This window comes from Danio rerio, chromosome 1 (genome assembly GCF_052040795.2).
Source record: "Danio rerio strain M-AB ecotype USA chromosome 1, GRCz13ab, whole genome shotgun sequence".
Taxonomy (NCBI): Eukaryota; Metazoa; Chordata; class Actinopteri; order Cypriniformes; family Danionidae; genus Danio; species Danio rerio.
Window position 1 is genome coordinate 28366837 of NC_141021.1, and position 26875 is coordinate 28393711.

General features: G+C 37.6%; 2 protein-coding genes across 10 annotated transcripts in view; both read right to left on the reverse strand.

Annotated features, from left to right (window-relative positions):
* sh3gl2a (SH3 domain containing GRB2 like 2a, endophilin A1) overlaps positions 1–26875 on the reverse strand; it is a 527445-nt gene that overhangs the window by 193504 nt on the left and 307066 nt on the right. The gene's annotated exons all lie outside the window — the stretch shown is intronic.
* cntln (centlein, centrosomal protein) overlaps positions 1–26875 on the reverse strand; it is a 190823-nt gene that overhangs the window by 107342 nt on the left and 56606 nt on the right. For all 9 annotated transcript variants that reach the window (XM_087237212.1, XM_087237209.1, XM_087237213.1 and 6 more), the window contains 2 exons: positions 23549–23638; positions 4649–4770 (listed from right to left, as the gene is read on the reverse strand). In XM_087237212.1, coding sequence (XP_087093338.1) covers positions 4649–4770; positions 23549–23638 — 212 coding nt within the window. The remainder of the gene's footprint in view (positions 1–4648; positions 4771–23548; positions 23639–26875) is intronic.

Here is a 26875-nt window from a genome sequence, read left to right on the forward strand (position 1 = left end):
GTTCAAACGACTCATGCCATCAAAAAAAGGCAACACCACAAACCTGTTTAATCATTTAAAACAATGGCACTCTTCCGAATATGAATGTGCTAAGAAATTACTGTCTACAGCAGGGGTCTCAAACTCAATTTACCTGGGGGCCGCAGGAGGCAAAGTCTGGGTGAGGCTGGGCCGCATAAGGGATTTCACAAAAAAAAGTCCTCATGTCATTATTAACAGTTTTAATTATTTCTTCTGAACATGAAGTGTCCTGAACATTAATAGAACATTGAGTGAAGATTATGAACAGTTCTTCTGAACATGGCATCTTTTGCCTACTTCTTGCTGCCAGAGACTTGACAGCGCTTCTTCTCACAAATCTGAACCACATTTGGCTTTAGAGCGGAAGCAGTTGAGACCCTCAGTATGGCTTGAAGATGATCATCATTAAGTCTCGACCTGTACTTTTGACTTATTGAAGTCCTAGGGAAAAAAGTGGGGGATCTCACTCAAAACTTCCATTCCCTCACCTAAAAAAAGGCGTATGTATGTATAAATAAAACACCCCCACCCCACTCAGTCACATCAGTCTGTACCAGTCTGTATCTACCTATATGCAGGGCAGGCACGTGCACACATAGGGCTCAACCTGTGCAGAGCACATGCCCTTTTTAGTCTTGCATAGAAAGTGCCCTTCCAAAATGATCAAAAGTGCCCCCGCGACGCGACACACCCTCGGTCCCGCCCTTCAGTAGGCGCGCGATAACACCGCTCTTGAGTACGCGCGCGACAACACAGCTGATCAGAACGCGCGCGACAACGCGCATTGAGTGACAAGCGCGCTGTGTACGGAAAGAATCAGCGGAGCGGGGAGTGCTCTTTCTCCCCGCTCCGCTGATTCTGTCAGAGTACAGCGGTCGGCGCGGGCCACAAAATATTGCACTGAGGGCCGCAAATGGCCCGCGGGCCGCGAGTTTGAGACCCCTGGTCTACAGTCTATCTACAAGCATCAGCACAAATTCCCAGCAGAATATATATATATATATATATATATATATATATATATATATATATATATATATATATATATATATATATATATATATATATATATATAGGGCTGCCAAAATTAACGCGTTAACACATGCGGTTAATTTAAAATATTAATATTGTTAAAAAAATTAAAAACGTAATTGAAGTTTTTTTTTATTTCCTGTTGTGGTCTACATGTGTTCAGGGCCGGCGTGTCCATAGAGGCGACCTAGGTGGCCGCCTTGGGTGGCAGATTAGTGAAGCCCCGGTCCTCATTTTCATCCGGGACACCCACCCCCTCCCTCCCGGTCCTTACTTTCATCCACGAACCGGTCGCTTTCTTTTTCACTTTCAGATTGAAGGCGGCGTGATCGCCGTTCATCTAAAGTGCCAGTTCAGTTTGCTCCGGCCCTGCGTGTGTTTAACGTGCAAAGAAATATGGATAAGACCAAGGAAGCGTTTTTAGAAGGAAAGTTTCAGCAAACAATTAATGTCGCATCACCAGGCTATCCAGCATTTCCTCGAGTTTCATGTAATTTTGGGTGTTTCATATTTAATCTTTAGACTTTAACTGCAGTTCTGCAGTTCACTTATTTTAGCAACACATTGTTCATGCCCGTGACATCTATTGGATGAAAATGTAAAGTAAGGACTGCTGGAAAAGTGTTGTTTTAATAGAATTTGATACCGCTTGGCGAACGGATAGAAAAACCTCCACATTTCGTGACTTGGGTGGTCTTTTAAGGTAATCAAAAGTCACTGCTTACATGGTAGACTCTTAATCAGTATTATCTCAATCATAAAATCACAGTATTGGTGTCCATGTAAATGTACTCAGCGGAAGTGCCAGATGATGTTGCAAGCTGTCAAAGACAGCCCAACCCTCTGTCTTTGATTGAGTCGATGCACCGTCAAATGTTTCATTAAGTTTTACCTGTTTCCACCAACTTGCAACTTTTGTTAAGCATCTGCTGCACGTTGCTGTGTCAGAATCCATGCTTATGAAATACAGCCATACTTTAGAACGCTTAGTTTAAGCAAATTTGATTAACGTGATTGTGCGTGTTGATGAATCTGAAGTGAGTCACTTTCCAGGTGCACTGTACTGCGCACATTGTCTGATTATGTGTGTGTTTTGTGTGTGTGTGTTTTTGTTTGTGTGTGTGCGTTTCCTAGCAACAAGAGCAAACATCGCTGACATCGCTGACTGTCCAAAGTCTATAGTCTTTGCGGTGTCCATATCGCACAAAGTTGTTTAGAGTTAAATGTTTAGAGATGGCGTGACCAAAGTCTCTGTAAGAAGTCTATAGTCTTTGGTACGTGTCTTTGATGTACCCCTTGGCCACATTGTCCCCCAATAATGTCAATAGACTGGACTGTCTTAGCAACTGGCTAAATGTTAAGGAGGACTAAGCAAAATTGTTTCTAAATTATAATCAATGTTTTCAACTCGCAATACAACTTTACAATGCGTACAATTTTTTGTATTCAATACTTTATTATTATTTTAATTTTCCATGTTCCATATTTGCAATGCCTGTATTTTCGATTTTTTTTGTAGTCCACTTAGAATTAGGGTTGGGTATCGTTTGGGTTTTTTCCGATACCGGTGCTAAATCGATACTTTTAAAACGATACCGGTGCCAAAACGGTGCCTGAACCGATAATTTTCAGCTACAAAATGATGGTGGATACCTCTCCAAAAATATTTTATTTGACAAAATATTTTTAAAAATCATTTTAATAGAACAATATAATTTTAAAAGTAAACAGTTTAAAGTAAACATCAATTCATATTGTAATACATTTCCTTTGATCATTTTTTGGTTAGCATGAATTTAAGATTTGCATTATGAAATTACATTAGCTTACTATTAACCTGTGGGGGGCAGGCAGGGGCCACATGCATTTAAGAGCACATTTTAACATTTATATCACAAAATACTTAAAACATTATTGAAAGTCATTTGTTTTCATGCATCACTCTGCAGTCTTCATAAACAAGATAGTAAATAACTTAAACTCAAAATAATCTTCCTTGTTCATTTATTTGACAAGTAACATTGTACTGTTGTAGGAGAACACATTTCTAACATTCAAGTACATCAAGGCACATTGTTGCACCTGTAAACTTTAACAGGCCTGCAGTTGAAGTCAAATTATTTTGCCCTCCCATTCATTTAAAATAATGTTTCTGAAAATTTTTACTGTGTTTCCTAAAAAATAATTATTCTGGTCTACTCTAGTCATAATAAGTCCTATTTCGTATTGTTTATTTTGTGAATAAAAGCCGTTTTTAATTTTAAATAAATAAGGTCAGTATTATTATCCTCCTTAAGAAATATTAACTGTATATTTTTGATTTACTCAACAAATCAGTTACAAAATCATTTGACTAATTATTTTAAATTTCGTAGTTAACTGTTTAAGTCTAAATTACACTTTATTCTAAGTAAAAAACTATAAAATACTTAAATGGACTTTGTCTGAATACTGTCTTGCAAAATAACTAGTAAAATGTTCTGCACTGACTGTCAGCATGGGGAAGATAAAACAGTAGATATTAGAAATGAGTTAGTTAAACCATTATGTTTAATAATGTGATGTAAATAAATCCTGTGTTGAAGACGGAAATCAAAAATGAATGAAGGCAGATTTCTCGTGACACCTAAAGCAAGTGAGAGAGGCCTTGCCTTTGAGCCCTCAAATGACATTAAGTTTGACATGTTTCCCCCTTACACGCAACTTTTGTAAAGACAGTTGCTGTGTAAGAATCCTTGCTTGTAAAATACGCTTTAGAATGCTTAGTTTAAGCAAATTGGATGAACATGATCGCTTTCGCTCAACGAAAACCAGGCTGAATGCGCTGTACTGCGCGCGTTGCGTGCGTCTGTTCCCTAGCGACAATAACATTCACCTGATATCGCCTGTCCGCATTCCTCAAAGTTGTGTAGAATTAAATGTTTAGTGATGCTGTGACACAACGTGTGTGTTTTTTCATGCACCCCTTTGATGCAGCTTTCATTTTTGCCGCAGCACCGAAATTAGGCACCGAAATTCATATGCTGATGTAATACGGTTACATACCGGTTACCAAGGTACCGGTGCTATAATGGCACCAGGTTTCGGTACCCAACCCTACTTAGAATCCAACATGGAAATCATTTTTGTTCTTTAATGGCATTGATTGTTTTGAAATTGAAATGGCATCTACATGCCTGTGATTTTAATTCTGTAACAAATATGGCTTTTTGCGGTTAATCATGATTAATTACAAAAAGTATGATTAATTTGTTTATTTTTCAATTAATTGGCAGTCCTAATATATATATATATATATATATATATATATATATATATATATATATATATATATATATACTTATATATATACTTATATATGTATATATACTTATATATGTATATAAGTATGTAAAGGCAAATTGGTGTGTAAGAAAAAATTTAATATCATTTTGGTGAAGACTATCTTACCGAGAAAAGAATTAATGTGATTTGATAGTAGTTACCTAACATAATTGTTCTAACTCACTGCTTTTGTAAATGTGTAGAATAAACAAAATATTGACTACTTCCTACATTTTGAAATATGAAAAGTAACCATCAAGTGAGAACTTACAAGTCATGAGTATCTTCAGCTTCTTTCAGTCGCTCTGTCACTGTTTTGTAGTTGGTCTGAATAACGCGTAAACGATCATGATGTTTGGCATGGGCTTTCCGAAGATCCTCATTCTCCTGAGTCTGTAGTTTAAAGATGAGAAAACATACAGTACACACTTAATAAAAATTTAAATGTATATTTTATGCCTTGGATTACTTCATAAGTACCACATAGAAAAAGGGCACTGTAAAATCCACTTAACCCTAATCCACTTATATTAATAAATTTAATTTAATAATTACAATATATCATTTTGTCTAGGGGAGTAAAGACTTTCAAATGGTACATCCCTCACGATACTCTGAGATTCTTACATGGCAAACCAAGGTATTCCCATCCCACCATAGTCCACCAAAAAGAACATGAAAATATTGAAGATTCCAAATGTACTGCATGGTAGAGCAAAGAGTTCAGTGTTGACAATTCTGCTGTTCAAATATTTTATTTTAGTTTAGCTAGATCAGCTGAACCGAACCGTTCCATACCTTGGGTCCAATACATAGACTGTAAAGGGTATGGAGGCGAAGCGTCAGTGGAGCTACAAACGCCTGCTAGCATTTTGCTTAGATAGGCTTTTCTTTGGGAGAAACGCTTAACACTTCATTACCTTGTGTTCTGACCACATGCCTGGTTATACAATATATCAATAAAGCGTTTAGTCTTTTAAAAACACAGTTGTAATACATTGAGCCACTAAGCATTGTTCTCATGACATTTTTCTACCGAAGGAAAACATGAATAACTCCCAAATACTTCAAATATAGTATGTGTTAGTAAATGCAAGGTTATATATGAAATCCTGTCATAACAACATGACGTTTCAGATATTTTATAGCCTACAGCTAATCAATATGTCAGATTTTGTAGTGCTTTACATGTCTAAAAAATTATAAATGATAAATTATCTCAAGTAAAACAAATACATTTAAAGATTTGTATATAAGCATATAATTTCACCACCTAGTAAATGGAGGCAACTTGAACGGTTTGTGATCACAATAAAGTACACACAGTAGGCTTGGGCGGTATCCAAATTTTGATACCGTCAAACCGCCTCCATATTTTACCCCGGTATCCGGTATTACCGGCGTAATAAAAAAAATTATGACGTAAGGCTCAGACAGCGTCACCAAACTGTTGGCTTGAGCCTAAACCATTCAGAAACTGAATACTTTCTATGCGACCTTAGGCTCGCGGTCAAAAAGAGAGAGAGAGAGAGAGAGAGAGAGAGAGAGAGAGCCAAGCGACGCACAGCTCTCTCTCTCTCTCTCTCTCTCTCTCTTACACAAACACACACACACACACACACACACACACACACACCTCTCCCGCGATTTATTCAGAAATTTACTCCCACACCGTAAGAAATCTGGCCGGCTCCTGCGGAACAGCAGCGGGAATGCAGAGAGCTGTATTCGGGCCATAAAAATTAGGCACGATAGGTCCCGAGTCCGACAAGTACATTTTGATTGACAGCTTTATAAAGCCCTAACCCGTTTACAGCCCGACATTATTCAAATGCTCTTACAGCTCTAATGCATTTTTTAAAGAATGAGTCATTTATATGTTTTAACATCATTTATTCGTAGTAAACGTAGACTATATGCCACTTGGAAGTCGGAACAAAGAAATAAAATAAGTCCTCTGTAACATCCTAACATCTCAGCGCTCTGGTCTAGGTACATTCACCTTTAAATTGGCCAACACACCAATGAAAAGAAATCTTGCTTAACAAATCAAATTAAAATAAACTCTAAATGGTGACGGGTATTTTGGCAATAACGAAATTAAGATAAAGGCTCTGCAAGATGTTTCTCCACTTCTCTTCAAAATCTGGCATTAGGGCGTCGGTGAAGCTGAATATTAAAATAATAATGCCACCATTAGTCTGTATAATCTGTCTACATTATGATTATATGGTTTAATTAATATTTATTTATAATTTAAAAACCCTTTACTCACCAAGATTAGGCTACGTGTGTTTGTGGAGGAACATTATTAAATCCACTGGCTTTAGCGCAGTCTTGCACTCATGGTGCGTCCAGCAGCTGAACACCCTTTCCTGCGGCTACAGGTCGAGATGCAGAGTTCTGATCTGGCTGATTTTGCAAGTTTTGGGTAGGATTGTTTGTTCATCTTCTACCAGTCAGAAACATCCATTTAATTTTCCATGACAGTAGTTTCATTGTAGCGAGAGGCCTCGTCATTTTACCTGTCAGCTTGCGGTTTAGGGCTCTACCGTAATACGCAGTGTATGAGTGACCACTGAAATACCTGGCTGGAATGCGCTCCTTCTGAGCTAGTGACTGGCTTGACCGCCGTCAAAATTCGCTTTTTTTACTACTTCGTCATAGTTTTTTTCACCTTTGCAAGGATGGATTTTATTGCAGGGATTTGGATTTTTTCGGGTCTCGCCGGGTTCGGGCAAAGATCTTCAGCTCTAATGCAGACCTCTCGTTCATATTAACCACGTCTCCCTTCTGTTCAGTCGAAACTGCCAAACTGCAGGACACTTTGAAGTGCGACTCGTCACGTCACGTCACCTCTCCCTCTCTCCCCCTCCCTCTCCCTCTCTCTCTCTCCTCCACACTGTCCCGTGATGACAATCACACATACGTTTTTGTAGGCATTAAATAAAGGATATTTAATATTTTATGACGGTACAACGGTATTGAAACTGACACCGTTGCTATTTTTAGATCCCGCGTTATACCATAATACTGTATTACCGCCCAAGCCTAACACACAGCATGCCATATCATCTGATAATTGTAGGAAATAATTCCAAAAGACAACTGACTGTGTAAAGCCACACATTAAAAAATTCCAAATAGAACTTTTATATAAACATTTATTTGCTAAAAGGTTATAAACAAACTAATAAATAAAATGCAATACTCTTTTTCTGAACTAAGTTTGTCACTTATTTCTCTTTGTAATCTGGCATTTCAATATAGCATTCAGAGTATGTTCATGCTGACATTTTTGTTTTAATAAAATTAAATTCATAATTTATAAAATAAAAAAAATAATAAAAAAAACATAATTTAAGATGTCAGCATTGCCACAAATTACAATCTTAAACAAAAGCTTAGAAGAAAAAAATTAAAGCTACAAACATGCATTTGCACAGCTAAAAAAAATAGTAAAACTCCTAGAAGTCTGAAACAGAATCAGACTGAATTGGGAAGTCTCTACAGATTCCCGGTTCAAATTGAAAAACAAAACAAAACATGCCATAATGCATAATTGCAGATCATTCAACTTTTTTTTCGGGGGATGGGCAGTGTATCGTACAACAGCAAAATAAATGATGTATATCAGATTCATTCAAGCGTGGGCACACATTCAACTGCAAAAATACTTTCATGTGGCGTTTAATTCAATAAGTAAAGAAAATGGTTTATCTTTGCATATATCAAGTCATACAAATCAGAGGTTGCCTCTTATTTCATTATACTGAAATGATAATGTGTTTAAGTAATGCAGTACAAATACACTAGTATGTTATTAATCTGTTTTTCTTTCTGTGTAGCCCAGTGAGAACCCACACAAGCTGAATTAAATGCCATGTACTGTTTATTGTGTAACCCAAATACCAACAGTTTCCTAAAGTCAGGATTGAATTTTATTTTAAAAAGCATATGCTCTGCTGTTTCCAGCTACTCATTCAAAAAGATTTGAGACATGTTACCATAAAGTAAACACTGTCATAAGTAATCAACGTAAGATCATAAGCAATATTTTGGCATAAATGTGCTGTATTCATTGACTGAGAACTCTGAAAATAGAAACCAGCAAAACACGCAGCTCTAAAATGTATCAACAGGAAATCATCTGCATTAGTAATAAAACTATTTTACATACTCAAATAAAGACATCTTAATGACATCATAAATTAAGACATCATAAATTGTATATATACAGTTGAAGTCAGAATTATTAGCCCCCCTGTTTATTTTTCCCACATTTCTGTTACGGAGAGAAGATAATAAATCATTTCAAATAACTGATCTCTTTTAACGTTGCCAGGATGACAGTAAATAATATTTTACTAGATATTTTCCAAGACACTTTTTAAAGTGACATTTAAAGAGTTTACTAGGTTAATTAGGTTAATTAGGCAGCTTAGCTTAATTAGGCAAGTTATTGTATAACAATGGTTTGTTCTGTAGACTTGCAAAACAATTTATAGATTCAAGGGGTCAATATTTTGACCTTAAAATGGTTTTTAAAAAATTAAAAACTGCTTCTATTCTATTCTATTTTATTATTTTTATTTTTTATTAAATTAAGACTTCAAATTCAACCTTCTTAATCATAATGTCACAAAGCAAGATGTAGTGTCTTAATTGCAAGATATAAAGTTGCATTAAAAATTTTATAGTATAGTACAATATTATGAAAATGCCCATCAATGCAGTGGATTGTATGCAACTACACAAATCTCATTGTTGGGTCAGTTTTTTCATAGTCAAGAAGAAAAAAAGGTTGGACTGTTGCCATGCTCATACCTCATACCCATGTGAATATTTCTATTTTTAAGTGTCCTTGTACTGACAATTTGCCTTTGGTGTGAATAGGCCTCACCTGGTGCAGTGGCTAAAAGAAAGAGCTGCAATAAAATAATGATTCTTCACAAACATACTTTTACTACACAAAAAAACCCATCAAACTCCAGTTCTTAATGACTTCTGCTTGTCTCACAACAATTCACACAGGATCCCCTGGCAAAATATACAGCAATGCAAGGATGACCATTCAACCATCATCTGATGTTTGATTTATGCATTCCACATAATGCCTAGATTGTTTTGAAAGTGATTTGAGGAAAAAAAAGGTAAACCCTAAAATGCCCTGTTCTAAATGTGTACTATGCAAATAAGTTCCATATGGATAAAAAAGTGTAAGCCATCTCAGAATGACCACACCAACAGCCAATGACAACACTGCCTCTTCCACAACAGAAAGCGTGTGTTTTTAATAAAAGCATGCAAACACACACTCTCAACAAATACATCTTTTACAGATACATAAAACCATAATAAGTCTCAAACTCACAACAAGGCTTTCCCCCTATTGTACACTCAAGAAAAAAATCCTCACACTAGTGGAAGATCTACAGGTAGTCATCAGACATATAAACAAAAACAGCATTAACAAAACATCAGAGACCTGTACATTAACGTATGCGGTCAGTATATTACAACCGCAAATCAGAAAAGGTTGGAACAGTATGAAAAACGCAAATAAAATAAAAAAGTAGAGATTTCTAAATTTACTTTGACTTATATTTCCTTGCAGACAATACAACAAACATTATTTAATGTGTTCTTCGTTATTTTTAATGCTTTTCCCCCCAAAATAAACATGTATTCCAGTTTTGGTTCTTGCAACATATTTCAAAAAGTTGGAACAGTAAAGCATTTACCACTTTGTAATGTTGCCATTTCTTTTCACAACACTTAAACTACATTTAGGGACTAAAGACACCAAGGGACCTATCATACACCCGGTGCAGTGTGGCGCAAGACGCAGCGCAATAGTCTTTTGGTAGTTTCAGCTTGGCGCAAAAGTCGTTTTGAGGCGTTGCGCTACGCTGTTTAAATAGCAAATGCATTAGCGCTCATTTGTGCGCCCATAGGCGTTCTGGTCTAAAAAGGAAGGCGTTCTGAGGCGGACCGCTGGCACGTTGCTATTTTGAGAAACTATAATAGATTTTTCATTAGACCAAAACAAACCCGGTCTAAACTCCGGCGCAGAGTTGTGCCTCGCTTACTCACTGCTTAATACGCACAAGAGAGCAATAAGCAAATATCTTTACATATGAAAAAATTTAAATATTAAGGATATATATATATATATATATATATATATATATATATATATATATATATATATAGGATATAATAAGAATAGATATAGGATATAAATATAAAGGGTTAAAATATTACAAAACATATTATTTTCTAGCCTACATAAATATGAAAAATCACTGCTTTTATGTCTTCTTCATCTCGGGAGGCTTTTTCAGTTCATTCATAACAATTTGCTTTTGTATAATGTTATTATTATTAGCAGTATTATTTAATATAGCCATATTTATATTTGTTTTATTAAAAACAAGCTTAGATTTGCCCACCTGTCAGGTTTTAGACCATATGGGGCACAGCAGGTGTATTTGGAAATAACTCAGTATTTTGACCACACTTGGTCATTATTGTTCATTTATTCGTTTGCTGGAAATTAAAACTGAATTTAGAAATAGTTTTGAAACAATTTTTTACGCTTAACAAACTAAATTAATTATTTTTAGACTAATTGATGTCTGTGCGTAAAGGTTTCCCTATCCAAGAGCGAATGTGAAAGTAGTTGCATTATCTCTCATTCTCACGCAGTAGATGCTCTGTTTAACAGTTTTCTGTTAAAAAACTGTTAACTGTTTGCTTGTAAAATGCTCATTTTTTTCCACTTAGACTTACTTTGCATCCTGTAAATAGCGAATGTGCTCTTGGCGCGACGCAGCTGGGTCTTTAAGGGAATGGGAGATGAGACTCTAATTGGTTTATTCTCAAAATTCACCTATAACTCATTAAGAAAATAAACTCAACCCTTTTAGTCCATGCGCCTTGGCGCAAAGCAGGTTTTCCGTCCTTAAATTAGCAAAAACGCGTTCTGACACGCCCTGAAAGCGTTTGCGCCCTGCGTTTTGCGCTCTGCGCATGGACCGTCAAAATAGAGCCCCAAGTGTTTCAGGTCTAATTTGTACTTTTCAGCATTTTTAATGCCATCACAGACATGACAGTCCCTGGCTTTTGGACTTGTTGCAGCATAGCAACAAACTGGATGATCCTTTTCTTTGGTCTGAGCACACTGTGTCCTTTACTCTCAAAATATACCTGAAATACTGATCCATCTGACCACAGTACATGTTTCCACTGCGTGATGGTGTGCAGAAAAGTCAACGGCGCTTCTGGACACAGTTAACATAGGGCTTCCATTTGGCACAGCACAGTTTTAACTGGTATTTGTGAATGTAAATATGTATTACGGCACTTGAGTCATGTATTATAGTCCTGAGCTCATGTGGTGATATCGCTTATAGATGAATGATGATTTTTGATGTAGTGCTGCCTGAGTGATCACAGTTGTTCAGCCTAGGCTAGTGCTCTTGTCTTTTATGCACTGAAATTCCTACAGATTCCTTGAATGTTTTAATTGTTTGCACCGTTAAAGGTGAAATAGCCAAATGTCTTCCTATCTTTTTGAGTAACATTATTTAAATAATTTTGTCACATATTTGTTGGCAAACTGGCAATCATCAGCCCATCTTTACTCCTAAAATACTAGACCTTTATTGGATGCTGCTTTTGTATCAAATTATAATAACAATCACCTGTTGACATCACCTATTTCAGATCACAACATTATTTAACCAGTTAACCTGATTACTAGCCCTAAATTGTTCCTGTCCCAACTTTTTTTAAATGTGTTGTAAGAACCACAATTGGAATGTGTTTGTTTTGAAAAAAAAACAAATTTTTTTAAATTCATCAAGGAAAACATTAAATAATGGTTGTTGTATTGTCTGCAGTGAAATACAAGTCAAAGTAAATTTAGAAATTACTACTTTCTTTTCTTTTTTTATTTGTGTTTCCCATACTGTCTGTAAGGTCCACCCAGTTGGCCCAATGCCAGTGTCCACTGGTGGATGAAGGTTCAATGCCTGTTCAGTCTTTCCAGTGCACAATGTTGATTTATCTTAAATTTAACTCATATCTTACTCCAATTTTAGTATGAGGTGGTTTAGAATACTAATATATTTATCTTTAGTTTTATCTGATTCCAATCATAAAGCATTAAGAAGATTATATCAATATATAATATAGATAAATGTTTGAACCTTTTGTCTTCATTAGTAACTATCACATCCGTTCATTCGAGTGCTCATGTCGCTCAGAAAAATCGCCTCGGCCGAAGGCGTCCCTCACGGTCACACTCCGGTCAGTCTTGAATATTAAACAGAGGTAATTGACTAATACTTTAGATGGCCGCTACCAGCGCGCTCGTTCTAAAATACTTTAGTTAGTCCCGCTTAGGTGTACACCCTTGAGTTAAGACAATCATCATTTCTAATTAGAGGTTAGGGCATTAATATAAATGTACCCGACTACTGGACTCTATAGTAACTATGGTTTTCACCAAGCCCATGGTTTCCCATATGAACTTAATTTAGAATAATATTACCTTCAAACAAAGGTCCGGTACCCAATCTAGGTTAGTCGTGCAACACCTTGTTGACCTAGACGGAAGTTAACGCCCTTTCCACCTAAGTACACTTGAATCAATATCAAGAGTCAGTCGGATCCCTAAAACACAATTAGTGTGCCCAATGCTCCATCTCAACTGGATTTTAGTCCATCTACTGACCTGACGCAAGACGTGCGGAAACAAGGATGCAGCGTAATCTACTAGAACTAATAATTACAGAGTGAGCAAAATATGGTCAAACTTTACAATTTATTAGTCAGGTAAATGTATTATGCCAATTCAATCAGTCAATTCATAAATGATCAATACAGAACATCAAATTATCAAAGATAAATCCACGATGAAAAGATGCATACCTGACTTCAAATTTTACATAACGGGCTAACGGGCTATTTTACAAGTTACGGGCTGATCTGGTTAGGCAGAATCGCCCTGAGCCTTTCTCAAACCTTACCTTAAATAATCCAAGAATTCCCTCAAGGAAAGGGGTGTGTGCATAACAAAAGGCATTTGCATTTAATGCTGCCTGTGGAAAAGTCACACCCTTCACAGTGGTTCAAAAGATGCCTGAAGTTATATATTTATTGTTTTGATTATGTCTATTTCTGAGAGAATGAGACCATTGTACCAGTCGCATTGAGACATTTTAAATGATATCAAACATGATAGATAAAGTCACTTTGGTTAATCTAGAACATTCAAACATTGAAATGACCATATGTGTGAGTTGGGGTGGATAAAGCCGAGTTTCAGCAGACTCAGATGCAAATGCAGCAGGAGTTGGTTTTTCCCGCATTCCTACCTGCTGGGTTGTGGAGTCAATTGGCCCTGTTTTCAGCTCATGTTTTGAAATGTCAAAGACATCAAAATATTTGCAATATTTCAACTCTCACACTGTCCCAACTTTTTTCTGCTTTGGGATTATGCGATGTTCAGTATTTAATTTAGTATTTACCATTGTTGTCTTAAAGAGCCCATATTATGGGTTTTTGAAAATTCCCCTTCATGTAGTGTGTAACACAGCTCTAAGTGAAGTGAAGTATCCAGCTAAGGCTTAAATCTGTAAGAGTACAGTGTTTAAAACGGTTGGTTCATCTATAAAAGAGTCGACTCATAGTGCTTCAAACGAGTCGCCTTGATACCGAGTCATTAGGTGTTTCGCCATGACTTACGAACGAAACCAAGTTATTCACGTGCACACGCAAACCCGGGAGATTTCAAACCTGAGGCCCCGCCCTCTGACGCAGAAACCCAGACACACACCCACAAACACACGCACACAAACATGCCGGTCGATTGAAGTCACACTGCAGATGGATATTATCGAGGGTCTATTCAAAGATGAAACATCAGCATTATAACCAAGCAGTTGGAAACTACTGGAAACTTCTGGAAACTACATGCTACAAAGAATACTTCATCTGCGTTTGTTAAAGGAAGGATCAGTAAAGAGTAACTTACTGATGGACGTCAGGATGGGTTTCTTCCTCTATTTCTCAAGTGTAAGTACGTGCGATTAAAGTTGTTGCCTCGTTGACTCTAGCTTGCAAATGTATTTAGTTGTGATTTGTTACTTGTAACCGCGTGTACTGTATCAGGTTAACTGGCTATATTCTCTTATCGCGTGCAAAGTCACGTTAAAAATGTGACGCGTGCTGCTTTGTTTAAGGAGCTCCGTGGTAGAGGTCTGCAATTTTCTGAATAAATCGCGGGAGCGGTCGGTAACGGGTTTAATTTGGGACGGGAGCGGGCTGTCTAGCAATATCACGGATATTGCTATGCGGATGAGAAAGAGAGATAGAGCTTTGCTTGCGTGTCTGCTTGGTGCTTGTGTGTGTGTGTGTGTGTGTGTGTGTGTGTGTGTGTGTGTTAGTGAGAGAGAGAGAGAGAGAGAGAGAGAGAGAGAGAGAGAGAGAGAGAGAACTTTGTCTGTCTGTGTGTGTGCTTGGTGCTGTGTGTGTGTTTATACAGACAGCTTGGCTGTCTGGACTGTATAGCTGGGTGATTTTTGGTTTTGTTCTTCCCCGCTCTTTAGCGGGATCGGGCACGGCGGGCAGAAAACGGGGCGGGTCGGGCATCGAGACAACAAATTCTTCATATAAGCAGGAGCGGTCGGGTTCAGGCTAAACCTGGCGGGTGCGGGCGGAAGCGGGAGCGTTGTCGTCCGGAGGTGTGTGTGTGTGTGTTTTTGTGTGTGTGTGGCAGCTAAAGTCCACGCCTACACTATCGAGCGTGTATGAACTGTGATTACTTTCTATATTGCTGATTAGCTATTGGGCATTTCACTCTCTGACTGAAGGCAGTCGACCAATCGCGACAGACTGTCATAGGTCCAATCAGCGCAGATTAGCTAAGGAGGGGTTTGGGAACAAATGAATCACTGGACGATTCATACAGGAGTCGCTGGGATAATTAGCTAAAAATAAATGCAGATTATAAGACCATGAAAGTGTTTTTTGACCTTGCATGCATATTAGACTGTTGTTGGAGACCCTTACAACCAAGATATGACCCTATTTCCTGTATAATATGGGCTCTTTAAATTTAAATGCAGTCTAAAAGTACAATATAAATGAAACAAATACTAACAGCTGTAACTGACATTTGAAAGCAATGAATGTTGAACAGGTAAACAAGTTATGTGGGGCTAGATTATCAATTTTTTATTTATGATTTAAAATCAACACTGGACTTTTGAGCTGTGTCCCAAATGGCACACTATACACTATGCACTTATGCACTTACACACTCAACAGCAAAGTATATGTACGTAGTGTCATCCCAAATGGAACACTATGTCCCCCCATTGGAAATAACGAACTTGCCTTAAGCAGGTCGCACACCAGAAGTGCCGCTCGGCAATGCTGCGTGCCACACAGCGCCATGCATTTTAGAATTCTAAACATAGGTTTCTATCTGGGTACACACACCAACGCCACAAGTCGGCGGCTGTCTGCGGAGCCCAACCACGACTCAGGGCACTGTTCATATTTCTACTGCGCCACAGAGCACCTACTGAATAATTTCATTTTAAATAACATCAGAATTCAATCTGGCCCCCCTTTCAACAATGCTCCATATTCACAGCAATGTCGGCGACACAGTGGTATGGCTCTGGCCGCCCTGCTGTTGGCACTCTGATGATAAAATATGTTTTCATGTTTTCTAACGAAAAAAACTAGCCATTTCTGCGGTGAGGCTTTTGTGCTCATGTTTAACTGCTATTCTGATTTTACCATGCTGTTTGTAGAAGATATTTATTAGCCCTTAATGGTCTTCATGTTAACATGAATTTGTATTACTATTCATTACTATTCACTATTGCACAACTATTCATTGCAACTTCATAAAATCTTCCAAATAAGTCAACTGAAAGAAACTTTCCATACAACTCCTCTGATAGCAACCCAGAATATAAAAAAAGACTACAAATAGCATTGAACACTCAAGTACGCTTTGAATGTCCAAAGTCACAATATCATTGGTAACTTGTGTGAGGCTCACCAAAGTTTGTTAATCTTTCTGGGTACATTTTTTCAAGGCCTTTCTTGGAACAAAGCACTGATAAGTGTTTCCACGCCAACCTGGCACCTGTAGCATTATTGTGGTCTGACATTTCACCCATCAGCCAATGGGAGAAGGCTGACATCTCCCACCACTTAAACCCCACAGCAGGAGGAACGCCTCAGTGAGCCGGGTCGCTCCCCAAATGCCCGTAAATATTGGTCTTTGCCTCACAGCTATTTGAAGAAAAAAAGTGTGCGTGTGTGTGTGTGTGTGTGTGTGTGTGGTGGGGGGGATCTCAGCCAAAGATTACATGGGACTTTTCAGGGGTGAACATATAGATTTTCCTGACAAGAAGGCCCTCTATTATTCTGACCTTAGCCAAGGCGAACTCTGGCAGAGACAGCAAGCGCACCTTTCAGCTTGAGTGGCCAGGGCCAGGAGACTTGTCGAAAGGCTTTCTGAAAGGGAGGAAAGCTTGTTTACCGCTGCTATGACACGGCAGCCCTGCTGGGCGGGAAATGCAAGGCCCTGAACCCTGTTATTATTAACAAGGACAAAGAGAACAAGCCAGCCCCAGACCGTTTGCCAATGTGACAAGTATGGATTTACTGCTCAAAAATTCACAAGAGGACTCTCAGCCTTCAAACAAGAAAGACAGAGAATATGAGACAGAGAAGTGAAACAAAGCAGAGCGCTAATGAAGGCCTGCTCAGATTGAGTGACCAATGTTTCGTGTCTGAGTGACATCACGGCATGCAGGGGGTGTTTAAAGTACCCAGCACACATCCACCTGGGCATCAAAATCAATACAAACTAGAGGATGAGTACTCTGCACCGCTGGAACTGTTGAGTGTCACTGAGCCTTACGAACTGAAGTGTCTGACAGGCAAAAAAACTGACTAGATAAGTAGACTCAAGATTTAAAAAGAGTGAAATGCTGGAATGAAGAATAGGAAAGCAGAGAAGAAGACTGGGTGAGAGAGAGAGAGAGAGAGCGAAAGAGGCATGAAAAGTCAAAAGAGAGACATGGATGATTGGTTTAGTGAAGAGCGTGAGTTCTTCAGCAGTCTTCTCTCCCGCTGCCTCATTGCCTTTGCAGACAGTCTATGTGTGTGTGTGTGGATAATGAAAGATGAAGGTCAGGTTGAGGGCAGCGGTCAGAGGACAACATCTGACTCTACCTGCTATGAGCTCCTTCAGGCCAACATTTTACCAGTCACTCACGCATATGCAAATATACCTATTTTTAGTTGCTTATATGCCTGAGGGTGGCAAGTGAGTGCTAGGAAATATGGCAAAAATAGTTATTTATTGTCAAATCTTTACTTATCTCAAGTTTAAAGGAAGACTTGCTACAGAGCTGAAATCACAGTAATCAGTTGCTTGTAGGGTTGTAACGGTATGAATTTTTCACGGTATGATAATCGTCTAAAACAATACCACGGTTTGACGGTTTCGCGGTATACGGTATGTTACAAATGTTACAAAATAATAGAACAGTGAAGCAAATTTGACTTTTTCCAAATAATATATTTTTAGTTACTATAAACAACACCACTTACAATGAACAAATAAAAATAAGAAAATAATAAATAATGTGTCAAAGTCCAAATAAAGTCCAAATAAACATGGTGCAAATCCTCAGTAAAAAATAGATATAAATATTTACTATACTATAAATAGTTACATAACGAAACTAGATTCAATATGGACCATCCTTAGGTTTTATGTGCCAGCATGGATATGGTTGTCTATCGATATAGATATGGTTGTCTGCAATGCAGACAAACAGCTGCACCTTCATTTGCGTCTTTTGAAAACAGCAAGAGCAGCAGTTCGTCTTTGCTGTGTCACTGTTTTGTCATGTTTCTGTTCTGCTGTGCATGCAAAAGTATTTAGTATGAGAATTATTTCATGCAAAACTTTTTTTTTTTGCGTTTTATTTAGCCGCGCATAAATGTATGCCTATCTCTCATTCCGTGTTGTTCAAAAAGCTTGGTCCACAAACAAAAGCGAAACCTATGCTTATTGGTTGTGATATAGCGAGTTTGAACCAATCTGGGCATGGAGGAGAGACAATGCATCAATGTATCATGTCTGATTTGTCCGGAGACACAGTGACGAGCGTTTCTTTGTCAAATCAGCGTTGTCAAATGTTGATGACGTAACCGCACTGATTCCGGAGCCTCTGAAAGTCCGCGAATGTTATGTGATACAGCACTGGAAAGCTGAGATTCTCTTCTTTATGCCAATCTTTGAATTGTATGAATCGGATCAGCGGATCAAAAGTTATTAAACATTTAAGAGCAATAACGTTACTTATTTTTAGCCGCGGGCGGCTGTCTCGGTCTTTAAGGGTTAAAACCGTTGATATGCAATTGTTCATGGTATGATAATCGTGCACGTTCAAATCGTGGTAAACCGTCATACCGGTATATTGTTACAACCCTAGTTGCTTGTGATTTTAATTTTTTTTTGTCAGAACATGACAAATGCTTGTCAAACTGGTGAAAAATAAAGCTACAAGCTGATAATTGGCCATTGGGCAGTTTCAGGCCATTGGTGAGTGTATGTCAGGCTAGTTTATTTGGTGTGTTCTACACATCGTCATTTCTAAGTGAAACTAATGCCTAGTTCAGACTGCATGATTTTAGCCCTGATTTTGACTTGCCGACACGTTTTGAAAAAATGGCAACAAATGGATGAAATCACGAGCAAATTAGTGCACGTGCACACGAGTAACAATCACATAGTATGAGTGAGCAAAGATGTGATCTGAGAGAATCGCTTATGAGTCACTGACACCTGTGAGATATTAGGCATGCTAAATATCTGGAGCTGTTGGCGATTTAAATCATGCCGTGTGAGATACACCTACAGCTAATGAGAAAGTAGCATACACCACTATAGTAGCATACACCACCACTATAGCATACACCACAACTATAGTTAAAAGTGCTTCTTTTTAGTCAATTTGGACCCCGGAAATAGGGGGAAAATTAGTGGAAATTTGGCAGGAGCACTACTATCTGTTTGATGTGTCATCTGAGCAATTCCAAAACAGGGTTGAAAAAGAAAAAAAAAGTTGAGAAGAAATTGCTAATTCCCTTCAAAGGCCAGGTGAGCAAAATAAGTACATTTTCTACACCCTTTAAGGCTTCTTTTTCATTATGTAGTTAATAACTAAAGATACACTACGTAACCTTGCATCGTTTCCATGTTTCCACACACTCATTTCTCATGTGTTTTCGCAGACAGAGACAAAGTTGCAAGGGATTCTTCCTATTGTGAAGTCATGCAGTGTAAAACCCTTTGTCGCCAATCCATCTTGCAGTGTAAACAAAGCAGCGTCGAAACGCTACCCCAGATAGTCATACAGTGTAAAAACATCTGTGACACGACTACTTTGAAAATCGTGCAGTGTGAACTCAGCATTAGCGAATAACACGTTTCAAGAGTGAATACAATGAAGCGTCATTGTGTAATATTTCATAAATATTTTCAAACAATATGGATTATTAGGTTATCAGACATATTTGCATAAACTGATTTTTCTCTGGGGAGCAAGAAGTACTGTGAAAATGGTTCAGAAATTCTGCTTTTGTTACAGTTTGTATGTGTGCAGCACTATAGTTGCAATTTTTCTTTGTGTAATGATATTATAGACTCCAGCCAACCGTGGGTATTGAAAGATACATCCTTTCATGCAGATGCAGAATATAAATTCTTGTCTCAGTTAGTCGTTGTCTATTTGATGTAAAGTAACTTAAATGACAATTCATCTACTGGCTGCTGGGGGCTTACTCCAAAACAAAGCAAATTCCTAAAGACTCCCATGTTAAAATGTCCAACTTTTCAGCAGAAAAAAAGGTGTTTAGAGTCAGGTGCAAAAAATGGTTTTAGTTAATGTAGCTAAGATTACCCTTCATGACAACTGTAATGATGGTCAATAAAAAAAAACCTCATCCATTTAATTTATATTAAGTCTTAGAATTCCGCATAATTGCCACAACCATATCAACCTGCAGCCCAAAACCTGTTATTCACTAAAGCTAAGCAAGGCTAAGCCTGGTCTGTACCTGGATGAGAGACCAGGTTGCTGTGGTGTTAGGGAGGCCAGCAGGGGCGCTCAACCTGCAGTCTGTGCGAGTCCTAACACCCCAGTAAACTATACTGTCAGTGAGTGCCATCTTTCACATGAGATGTTAAAGTGAAGTCCTGACTCTCTGTGGTCATTAAAGGAGCAGTATGTAAGTTTTACATCCAGGGGTTAAACTAGGTATTGCACTCCTGTATCAAAATGCAAGCTCGGGTTGCCAGATTGAGGAGATGGGCGAGTGATTTAAACCGTGTTCTAAATAAAAGCAATGACACCTGGTAGAAGGAATATTTTCCATATTAAAAGGAGCTTTTGTCCTCAACACCTTGAATTAATATATTAGAAATTGATTTTTTTTTCTTCACAGGTAAACAATAGAAAACTATGACAATGATCGCCTCAGTTACAGCTTATGTGCTATATTCAGTGGGAAATGCTAACAATGTCAGTTTGAATGCCATTTTACATGACATTTATTGCCATACTACTGAAATTAGAAGCAGATAGTTCACCTCAGATCTCGAAAATAAACCGTCTGAAGTTTAACTTAAACACATATGAGTGATTCAGCATGTCCATTTTTATAATGTTAAAGAGAGTTAATTTGTGTTTATTAGCTTATAAACCTTACCATTTGAGTGAGTGCACATTATGTGCTTCTGAACGGCTGTATATAATTTTCTGTCATTTGTCTTGTGCAAACAGGTAGGACACGCCATAACAATGTAACCTGCTAACCTAATGTTTACGTTCATAATATTTATATTATTTGCTAATTAATAACCTGATGTGGAACTGAATCTGCGTCTCATTTCTGAGTCTGCTACTTTAAACTGGAGGTCACATTTTGGTCACGGACGCATGCTTTCAGAGCCTTTCTAAATGAATGAATGAAATATGCGGTTTTCCACCAAGGCAACCTGCAGTGCTGAAATATGATTGGCTAAACTGCCATTGGGGAAGTTAAAATGATCAAAACAAAAACAGCGTTCGGGTATAGAAAATATTTTTAAAGCAGAATATCTGATTTCAGCATTGTTTTTCAGATAAACAAATCGTCACTTTAGAATTATAAGGTTCTATCTGCATTCTGAATGATTTTGAGATTTTGAGCTTCAAGGTTTTTGCATTCCATATAGTAAACAGTATGTGTGTAGCATTTGTTTTTTAAACAAAAAGTCTTAAAACGTAAACAACTTAAGAAAAAACATCTCATAATGTAATTAAGTTGTCATTCAATAAGAATATGTCCATAATTCAATTTTGACAAAAATGCCAGTTAGAACCTTATAAGGTGATAAAACATGTTCACTTGACATGTTTCTTACGAAATATCTGCAAACTTATTATGGCATTTTTATGCTGTAGAAGAGTTAAAAACTTACATACAGCACCTTTAAAAATCTCATGGCACTTCTTGTAAAGAGTAGGGGTGTAACCCCGGTGTCCTGGCCAAATTCCCTCCATTGGCCATTACCCATTATGGCCTCCTAATCATACCCATCAACCGAACTGGCTATATCTCTCTCCACTCCACTCCACTATAGCTGGTGTGTGGTGAGCGCACTGGCGCCGTTGTCCTGTGGCTGCCGTCGTATCATCCAAGTGGATGCTGCACACTGATGGTGATGTGGAGAGACCCTCCTCATGATTGTGAATCGCTTTGGGTGTATGGCCACACACAATAAATGCATATTTATGCTTTAGTTTTATGTGACTTTACACAGTCTATTGCTTTTTGGAATTATTTCTTACAATTATCAAATAGGAATGTGCTCACAGACCACTCAAGTCTAGCGTCCATATTTCCGGTGAGTAATGCTCTTACATAATTTTATTTATAAATGCAATAATTTTATTTATAACAGTAATTTATTATTCATAATTTTATTTGTGAAAAACAAACATCTAGCATGTAAAATGTCAGGTCCAGTTGGCCAACTCAGGTGCCACAGCCAATGAATGAGCAAGTGATGGGTTGATATTGCCTTCAGTTACTCTACAGAAAGGCCTGAGCAAAAACGAAAGTAACTTAAACCGCAATTAATTTACTGGCTGCAGGGGGCTGATTCCAAAACAGAGCCAATTCCGTTAGACTTCCATGTTAAAATGTTCAACTTTTCAGCCGAAAAAAAAAGGTGTATAGTGAATGGTTCATCTGATAGATGTGGCTTTCAAATGCTTCTGGATCTGTCTTGATATATATATATATATATATATAACACGTCATAATTTTTTTCAGACAACATATTTTAAAGGTGCAGTTTATGAATGGAACTTAGTATTGTATAAAAAGATTAAAAACAAGAAATCAATAATAATCTAACATTACTGTGCATCTAGCTTTTGTAATTTATCTAGTCTTTGCGCAGTAAAAAAAGGACTTTTAAAACACTGCTTTAGTCACAAAAACACACATCATGATCATAATACTGAACAGATACCAAACAGTTCTATATAATCTATATATTATAAAACATAATGTAATACATTTATAAAATAATAACTGCAACATTTTATCACCCTGTCCTCATAGCCAGTGTGTTAGACTAGTACAGTATACAATTTTTTCCGCGTGAATTTGTACATTTTTAATTTTGTGCTATTTTTGGGGTATCAAAGTTAATCCATAAACTTATCTAAATTTACACCATTCCATTTCTCAGTAAAATATAATATGATTGACTAATGTAGGCTGTTATACCTAGTTTTTATTTTTTAGCTACCTGTAGTTTGCATTGTTACTTTTGCAACTATTTACATCATTATGTATTTATATGTTTTTTTATTATTACTTTTAGTTCGCAATACTTTATGATTTGTTGTGCGACACGACATTGCTCACCTTATGTATGCTATTTCTAAGGAGGCAGGAAAATGTCACCTAAACGTTCCTATAAAGGCATAAAGCTCATAAGAGGTCTCAAAAGAGAAGATAAGAGACTCACAGTGACAGAATAAGGCATGTATTTAGTGTTCACCTTAAGCGCGAGTAATTCCTGCAGTTGCTGAATCCTTTTCTCTAGACTGTCAGCTCCGTCACTGCTGCCGCCACCTGGAGACCCAGAGTCCTGATGAAAACAGAAAGAAACCGATAAAACAACAGAACAACAGCTTTCATTAACACAAAAGTCAAGTTTTTAATTATCAAAAGCAATAGAAGAGCAATAGGCCTTCACATACGAAAACACAAACATCAGCCCGCGCGGTCTCCGAAATCTAACAGGGGACACGGGCTGAATCGCAAGGAGGAGCACACACGGCATGCTGCTGAAGGGTTCTCTGTGCAGGGACCTAATGAGCATGTTCATTTCCATTTACATTGTTTCTTTGACAATAATGATGTCCCATTAGGGGAGACTAAAGGGTTATAGAGTGAGAAACGCGCCAGGCCTCATTACCAAAGGTGGGGAGGGAGGCGCCTTTAATTGCTCTATCAGGGGCCAGAGTTACACTTGATAGGACAACAGAAGCAGACTTTAGGGAGAAAGGAAAAAAAAATAGAATGAGAGAGAGAGAAAGAGAGAGAGAGAGAGAGAGAGAGAGAGAGAGAGTAAGAGAGAGAAGTTGGCTCTCTCTTCTGAAGTACCTAAAACCAGTGGAGAGCAGTGTGAGACTGGAATGGGAAATCTGGTCAGGTCGGTGAAGGAAGGCCAGATGGCGGATCAACTGTGAAAGACTGAAACTACAAAATGGCAGACGCACCACTACAGCTCAAGAGAAGGAGATCTTTAGGGAGCAGATCAAAAACTCTTAATCTAAGAAGAAAAAACATTAATACTTCAGAGAACTGAAAAGATCCTTTAAAAGCTGATTAGCTCTTGACTGCGCTGCCGTTGAATGAAACTAACTAGAGTCGCTTTCTTGGAGCTCTTAGTCCAAAAGGATCTACCTATTGATGTGTTGAAGTCAACTCATTAACAGCATTGCTGAACTTTCCTCTGACACATGTCCCAAAACCAGACTTAGCATTCACAGCATTCACAGGAACAGTGGTGTCCTCATCATCAAAGACCTCTGCAACTCTGCAAGGATTAGCAAAAGAGCGAAATTAAAGCTTACAAAGGAGAGCCAATCAATACCTGAATATGGAGAACAAAGACATGGTTCCAGCAGTCGTAAAACTGATGGCAAGAAAAGTCTTCTTTCGCTCTTCCTTCTGCTTATATGCAAGGATGCAAACTCATCAGGGTAAAGAAAATCTGACCCCCGCCTCCCCCCTTAAAAGGCATTTGAGTGTATGAATCACCAGAAAGAGATATGTAAAAAATGTAGCTTTTAAATTAGACATATATACTGGGAAATCTCCCCCTTAAATCTATACTTAAAAAACAAACACTCTCCATTGCAGTTTTTTCAGTTTTTTTTAACCTACCAACTCTTTTTTAAAAATAAAAATTATTAGTTGTTTCCACGTGAGATATGGCTTGATAAACATGATGACATGTAAACTGTACCCAGAATAGGAAAGTCTACAAAACAAGGTAAAGCATTTTCATATCTGTCTCCTGAACTCTGGAATAATCTTCCTGATAATGTCAGAGGCTCAGACACACTCTCTCAGTTTAATACTAGATAAAAATCTTTTTAATAAAGCATATTCACAAAACATAATCGATGCAGCTACGCAAATTATTATTATTATTTTTTTTGCTCTATATTTTTACCTCCTCAATTGACTTCAGGGACAACACAAAATCTTAAGCAATACACCAATATGCTTCAATGAAAATGTATTATACACATAGATATCACCTTTTCAAAAAGACATATATATATATATATTAGGTTTGCCACAATATACGGTGTTGACGGTGATACCGGTTTTAAGACGCAACACCGGTGACATCACTTTTCCACCGTGACACTGTCCACACATTTTTTTTTTTTTTAAGTATTCGTTTTTTTATTTTTTTTTATTAAACATTTATTTTAATTAAATGGAAATTATAATTATAAGTAATTGAATTAAGATAAGAGCATGCTCTATAATTAAATCTGAACATAGCTACAATGAGTCATATTTCATTTATCACGTGAGGAGAAAAGAGGAGTCGAATTTACAGAAAGAGGATGGTGGACGATTTACTGTCAAAACGCAATGCAAAAGCGCCTGTTTGGCAATATTTTGGGTTCAAATCGAATGCAAAAAGAGAACCTGAAAACGTTAATGTGGCAATCTGCAAACTTTGCCTGACAAAGGTGGCAGCATCTAGAGAAAACATAACTAATTTATACGCACCTTCAACGCACCTTTATGTTTAACAATGGGTGGGTCGCAGATAAATCAATGGCCATAAATACGCAACTCGTACTCTCATTTTAAAAATCATGCGACCATCATCTCACAATGTTTAAAAATAAGTATCTTATTTTTTTTTATTAAAACGAGTGATTTGGCAATGCCGCGCCATTGACAATCCAACTGCAGAGAAACAACATCACATCAACCGCAGTGAGCACTTTTTCCGAAGTTCAGCTGTTCTCTTTTGCACTTGATTGTGTTTAATGTTAAAAAAAAATCCATAATGAATAGGCCGACAAGAGCGCATCCTGTGTGTGCGCGCATTATTTATAACTGAGACCGATCTCTTTAAAAACCAAAAGTTGCTTTGTCTGTCTGCTAATATTTCGGCTTTTAATCTAATGAAAAGCTCATTTAGATGAGCCAATATTAAAAATTGCAATAAAGTAACTGAGACGTGCGGCCACACATCGAATCTGAGGTCTGATCTTATCTCTCTCTCTCTCTCTCTCTCTCTCTCTCTCTCATTCAGACATCGAGAGACCACAAGTAAAGTCGCAAAACTTAGGCTGGTGCAGCTGACAGGTAGAATAGCTGAAGCCTTTGCGAAATCTGTCACAATACAGCACTGAAATTAACAGGCATAAATGTCTTTCAGCCAAAAAAAAGTCTATTTGTAGGATATCTGTAAAAACGCAATTGGAGCCAATTTTATGTAGGAGTTTTATAGCCTGTTAATTATATTAATTCTAAGAGAGATCAAAGCTGGTATCGATATAACTAAAAAGCAAGATCATATAGTTATAAATATTCCATAACAATTCTTATCAAAATATATAGACATTTACATGTTGTTTATTGAGATTGTGGGAACAGTAGGCTGTCTGATCTTTAAAGAAGCTGTAAACTGACACGTGTGCAGTGATGGTTAGCTTCGAGAAGCCGCTTTTTTTAAGGCTGATTTATACTTCTGCTTCAAACACCGGCGTATGCTACGGCGCTGATGCATAGCCCTTCGCCGTGGCCGTCACTGACGTGCACCTCTCAAAAAATGTAACTACAC